The 6,470-nt window shown below is 45.6% G+C and overlaps 1 protein-coding gene across 3 annotated transcripts in view; it reads left to right on the forward strand.

The window, feature by feature from the left end:
• LOC101854616 overlaps positions 1-6,470 on the forward strand; it is a 17,398-nt gene that overhangs the window by 9,030 nt on the left and 1,898 nt on the right. For all 3 annotated transcript variants that reach the window (XM_005112351.3, XM_035973454.1, XM_005112350.3), the window contains exons 5-9: positions 136-275; positions 1,059-1,160; positions 1,745-3,313; positions 3,950-4,098; positions 5,371-5,583. In XM_005112351.3, coding sequence (XP_005112408.1) covers positions 136-275; positions 1,059-1,160; positions 1,745-3,313; positions 3,950-4,098; positions 5,371-5,583 — 2,173 coding nt within the window. The remainder of the gene's footprint in view (positions 1-135; positions 276-1,058; positions 1,161-1,744; positions 3,314-3,949; positions 4,099-5,370; positions 5,584-6,470) is intronic.

Below are 6,470 nucleotides of genomic sequence, written 5' to 3' on the forward strand. Positions count from 1 at the left end.
TTTATGCTTGTTACTGTCTTGTAACGCCTCTAAGCTTCTGGCGCTCATATGACCTTATGCAGTTGCGAGCGCCGTAAAACCTCTACTAAAGAAAACTCCTACAAAAATCCTAACATTTTCAATTCCTCCCCCCAGATGACTTCCGCATGCAGTGCCGCGTGACCAACAAGCCGTACGACGTGTTCGGTGCCTGGTACGACAACGACCACCTGCTCTCTGGCACGCTGTACTGGACAAGCGTGCTCAACTCTGTCTCAGCTGTGTGGCTCAGCAAGGTAAGAGAAGTTTTACACAACACATTGCAGGAGTTCTGAAAACTCCTGTGATCCTATGAGTGTAAAGTAGAAGTTTCTGGGCTGTTCCCCCTCCACGTTCTCCTCTCTCAAATCTCCTGCTTTACTCTCTCAAATCTCCTGCTGTACTCTCTCAAATCTCCTGCTGTACTCTCTCAAATCTCCTGCTGTACTCTCTAAAATCTGATTGGTGAGTGCGACTGGTAGGTCCTGCTTTTATTTTTTTTCCTTCACTGTTTCTGTTTGTCTATTACTCCTTGCATGTGTGTGTGTCTGTATCTGTATGCATGTGTGTGTTTATGTGTATACCTATGAACCTGTTCACAACAATCACTCGTATTCGAGGAGTAAAGTAGTCATTGTACCCCAGTGGTCCTCTTAGATGGTGAAATTATAAATTAGAAAGAAAAGCTAGGGAGGATATGGTCTTTGACTTTGACGCAGGGGATTGCCTTGGACAGGTGATTGTTAGGACAGGTTCAACTTTATTTACATTTCAAGTTGCAAAATCTAGCGAGAGCTCACTATCAAGTTTCTGCCAGCAGACTGGAGGGACATAAATGTTTATGTTGTCTTTTCTTCCAGGCCTTTGCGGTCTGTTGAAGGGCACCACTGGTAGCTTGTACTTCTTTTCTGTCTCTCTGGGGGTTTTTTCTGTCTTATCTTTTTTATTTATTCCCTAAATTTGAATGACCATTGATGCATCAATGTACCGGTACTTCTGTTTTCTCAAACAAACAAGAATTGTGTTGTCTTTTCTCCCAGGCGTCCCAGGAAGTAGAGTCGGAGATGGAGTCTGTAAGCATGATGCTTTACCGCTTCGAAAATGTCAACTCCAGCTCCATACGCCTGCTTCATGTGGCGGAGGTAGGAAGGGCAGGCGCATGGGGGGGGGAGGTGTTTGTGTCGTGCTTTTTGAGGTCAATTGTTTGTTTGATTGCTTTTGTAAACTTCAGGTTTTTAATGTAATATTTGTCTTAGAAACCAAAATTCTGCTCATTTATAACTTTGTGTTTGTGTTTCACCTTGCAAATGCTTGCAGTAAGAAGAAGAGCAGCTGTGAAGACGTTAATTTTTTTCTTATTTGTCGTTAGAAAGAATATTCTATCCTGCTTTTCGAAAATATTAATTCTTACAGAATTGGATAATAGTGCAGAGACTTTGACCTATAAAACCATTTCAATGTGCAGTTTGTTTTTGTTTCTGCTGTGTAGTTTTCGTATCATAATTTCTTTCTTTTCTGTGTTTTCTGTTGGTTTCTTTGCTTGTTGTCTCTGTCTTATTTTATCCCACACCAAAAAGCTGTTCTGTGTACCAAGGGTGTCTGTTTTGAACAAAATGTAAGGGTTATGATGGGTACCTAGAATTAAAAAGATTGTAAATGAAATGCTTACTTAATATACAAAATTTGGACAGATTATAATTGACTGTGTTGTGTTCTTTTGCGTCAGGTCCACAAGGACGAGGAGAATGTTGACCAATCTGGAGACAACGATGGGATGGACCTGAGCTGTGACGGCGGCTCTGTGAAGACTGAGGGCGGTCGGAGGGTGGCTCAGGGCGGAGGTGGAGCTGCTCCTTCCTGTCTGTACAAAGGGTCGGGAGAGGCGAGGTCGTTCCTGGACCGGCTGTTGAGCAAGACGATCGCTGAGGATGAGTTTGACCTGGAGAATGAGGACAAGACGGATGACGAGGAAGAGGTTGGAGTTGACACTGAGAGGGTCGAGGAAAATGTCGAGGAATACCGTGATGTGAAGAGGGTGGAGCAGGGAGTAAGGAGAGGTGTTTTTGGTGAGCTGACAGGTCCTCAGGCCTCTAGAGTCATCACAGGTGGTGATGATAAGGCCAGAGCTGTGGGTCGTGAGGAGATACTAGGACAGAACATGGACTGTGACGTGTCGTCGAGTCGTCTACTTAAGCGGAAAGATGGAGATTTGCCAGCTCACTGTAATCAGCTGTATTACCCAGAGAGTGCTGGTGTTACGAAGTCTGTGTTTGAGTCTCTGAACAGCGGGGCTGCAGCCAATACAGCCAGTTCTCCCGCATCTGTTTCTTGTGATAATCAACAAGCTGAGTGGCCGTCAACCTCCCAGTCTGTCTCGTCTGCTCAAAGTGATAATAATTTTCCATCTTCTACCGTACGGCATTACTCGTGTGATGGACCTGCTCAAGTGTTTCAACAACAACAACGTGGTGTGAACAACGACTGTTCTAGCGTATGTGAAAGTGCGCAGAGAAGAACTAGATCTTCTTCGCTTTTTGATGAACAGATGGAAGTGTGCGTGGAGGATTCCGATCATGAGAGCTCTTTCTCAGCCGGTGCGACTAACGATACGGTCAGCACGCAGTCTAATATGGCAGGTGAGACTCAGCGTTTAAGAGAACAGGCGGATTTCTGTGATAGGAAATGTGAGGCTAGTAGTTTCTCTGACAGGGACCGCGTGACTCAATTTTCGGATGATGTAAATGGAACAAACTCCTTTGCTACCCCTTCACATCCCATTTTCCAAGTCCCTAACTCAGTGCCTTACTCGGGTGGTCATCCCCACCACACAGCCGCGGTTTCCTCTGACCTTGAGAACCTGGATGAAATCAACAACAACAACAGCGGCTCCGCAGACATGAACGCTCACAGTTGCCAGGTGAGAGCCGAGGCGGTGTCGAGAGCGATATACAGAACAAACTGTGGACCAAACGCAGCAGCGTCATCATCGTCTTCTACCACCGCAGCATGTGGTGTGGCCAGTGGCAGTGCCAGCGTGACACTACTACCCGGAGCTGTTTCGAGTTCGAATCCCGTGGACGCCCAGGGGGTGAACAGCGTGGCAACTCAGACTGCCCCGCCGGCCCGTCGCGCCAGGTCCCCACGCTCCCACGCCCACGCTGGCCCCAGCTCCTCCCTGTCTAGAGAGCTGGCGCGAGCTCCGAGGGAAAAGCTGCTCATCTACACTTGGGGCTCGGAGACCTACATCCCTCACAAGATCGGCATCAAGAGAATGCTGTGGTCGGACTTTAACAAAGTGAGTTGTCCCATGTGGAATTTGACTTTTTTGTCCTTACTTTTAACCTGTTTTGTTTTCTTCCCTCTAGTTTTGTGAGTCTTAAGCCTCTTTCTTTAAGTTAAAGTCTAAATCAATGATGTAGGGCACAAAGGGGTGCACTATATACTAAACAAAAGCTGAATGGTACTTGATAGGAGCAAGTGTTTTGGAGGTTTCCCTGTGTCTGTCTTTCTTATTTTTCCCTCTCTCACTTAATGATTATTACAGTGTCAATAGCCTCCAATTTACTCAAATGAGCAAACTTCATTTTTCCTGAATCGCATTGCTGTGGTATAGCACTAAAGACAACCTGTGAGCGAACAAGTACTGAATAAAGCTTTCAGGTTGAAGGGTTTCTCCTGAAACGCATTCCAAACCACTTTCTACAGTGCGAAAAAACCTCTTTACACGAAATTCCCTTTTGGCTCTGTCCTTTCGGAGACTGACGTTAAACTCGGAGGTCCCGCCTCTCAAATAACCTAACAGTGTTGATAGAGGCGTTAAACCCATATACCATTTCACAACTTTTCAACACCAAAAACAAAAGACTTTGTAAAGAAAAAAAAAGCACAAAACAAAAAAACAAAACTGACCGTGTCTTATTTTGTCGGACAGGGAGAGGTGACCGCCCGGAGCTCGTCCATGCTGCTGCCGGATGTCATGGAGAACCTCCACAACTCTGCCGGCGATCGGCGGGACAAACCAGACGTCACGATCGAGATGCACGGACACATCGTGGGACTCAGTCTGTCTCCAGACCAGAGGTCAGTGTGTTCTCATATGTGTTAAGACTTTGTGAGAGGGGATTGTGTGTGTGTGTGTGTGTGTGTGTGTGTGTGTGTGTGTGTGTGTGTGTGTGTGTGTGTGTGTGTGTTACTCATATTCATATGTTCAGATTTTGTGAGAGGGGATTTTGTGTATGTGAGTGTGTGTGTGTGTGTGTGAGAGAGATAGAGAGAGAGATGGTCACTGTTTTCTCAATATAGCTACATTCATAATGCTTTGCCAAAGTCTTACCGTCTTTTTTAACAGGGGGGAGAGAGAGAGAGAGAGAGAGAGAGAGAGAGAGAGAGAGAGGGTGGGGGGGGGGGGGGAGGGGGGGGGGGGGGGGGGGGAGATGTAGTATGAGATAGAAGGCCCCCACATTTGCAGAAAAGAATGAGAATGCCTTCCAGTCGCTCCAGTGTACCCTGTGATTACCTTTGTGGGCTTTCAGTATGGAAGCTTTCTGTAAGGATTTACTTGAGCAGTATAACACAATTGCTTAAGTCGCTGGTCTCTCCTTCTCCTCCCTCGTTCTCCTTGATGAGGTGGTTACGGAAAGAAAATTGTCTAGGCTTCTTTCAAAAGAATTTGAAATTCAAGTTTAAAAGAAAAAAGATTTGATGGCGTTGTTTGATGCAATTAGTTTCCATGCATCAACAATCCACTTGGCTTTTTGGGTCTAACGTAGCTGCCCGCTGTCTCGGGTCATCCGTATTTTGTTCGGATTTTCTTGAAAAATCGCTGTTGTCCCGGAAAAACGGCTTTTGACTGACGGTCCCGGAAAATAAAAACTTGGCAAGCATACTTCTAAAACAGAAAAATTAGCCTTCTTTTGGTCAAGAAAATGACGAAAATTCGGGTGATTCCTGAAAAATTTGGGAGAGTTGGCAGGTGTGCAGTTTTGACAAAGTCAGCTGATACGCATGCGCGGCGCTCGGCTTCTTCATTCGTTTGAAAAGATGGCGTCAAAACGTTCGGTGATGAGTTGTTAGTCCGACTCTGGACCAAGTAAAGCAAAGAAACCGAAAAGGCAGCAAGTTTTTCTTGACAAATACAAGGTGTCCCTGATAATTAGTCAATGTCCCTGATTTTGAACAAGGCTGTCCCTGATAGCCACAGAGAGGGGTGGGCAGCTATGGTCTAATTTTTTATTAAATAAATAAGACGCAGGGCAACTTTGAAACTCTAATTTTTATAGGTAAAAAGTTCCACGCTGTAAATGATAATACTGGTTACATTTATCGTTTCATTTTTGTCATTTTGAATTTCAGGTTTCTGTACGTGAACTGCCGACCGTGGCCCAAAAATTACATCATCTCAGACCCTCAGGAGTCGCCGCCCTTGGCGCAGGAAGTTGAGATCTCCTCCATCGACCTCACGACCTTTGAGTTTGTCGGGCCGGTGTTGAGGTCCCACCGAGCGTACACACACAGCGATGAGTGCTTCTTCCTGAATCTTGACGTCTCGGACGACTTTGTTGTGAGGTACGTTCTCCGAGAGACATTTTGTTTGATTTTGTAAGTGTTTTACGGCACTCACAACTGCATAAGGTCATATCAACGCACAGGACACATTAAACTTTTTCAGTTTGTAGGAAATTTTGAATTTTGCACAGGTGGCTGCCGAAGCCTACTCTTATCGATTTTAGACCACCAAGGGATCTTTAACGCGCGCAACTTTCACATGGGACCTCTGAGATTTTTCCCCCTTGTCCGAGAAGGCTAGGCTTTCCTAACAGAAGATCAGGGGTGTGGCTGAAAGACAGCAGTAAGTAGGAAACAAGGAGAAACAGTACAAAGGGTGCAGAAAGAGTCGGGCGCTCAGAGGAGGGGGCAAAGGAGGTGAGGGATGGGGGCAGAAAGTGAAGACAAAAGCAGACAACAGAAAATTGCAAGAGAGCAGGAAAGGTGAAAGGAGACAGTTTTAGAGGAGAAGATTTTTCCGTCACTACCCGGATTCGAACCCTGAAACTTTGAATGAGAGGTGAACACCTTAAGTGGGTGGTTGGCGGGTGCTCTGGTGTGGCTTGCTCCTTCTTTCCTATCAAACATCTATCGTTCTTATCTCCCCTCCTTCTTTTTTATGTTTGTTTCTCTCTTGTATCACCTCTAATCTTCTGGCGCTCATATGGCCTTATGCAGTTGCGAGCGCCAAAATACCTCTACTAAAACTCTTGTGAACACCTTAACCTCTAGGCCACGAGAGACTTTGAAGAACAGGTGAAAGTAATAATAATAATAATAATAGATAGCATTTGTATAGCGCATATCCCCGCTCAACGGCAGGCTCTATGCGCTGTACACTATATTATTACCCCAGCAGACCATAGAACACTCCGAAACATTCTCAGCTTCCCGGGAAGCATACAGTG

This window comes from Aplysia californica, unplaced genomic scaffold (genome assembly GCF_000002075.1).
Source record: "Aplysia californica isolate F4 #8 unplaced genomic scaffold, AplCal3.0 scaffold01247, whole genome shotgun sequence".
NCBI classification, from domain to species: Eukaryota; Metazoa; Mollusca; class Gastropoda; order Aplysiida; family Aplysiidae; genus Aplysia; species Aplysia californica.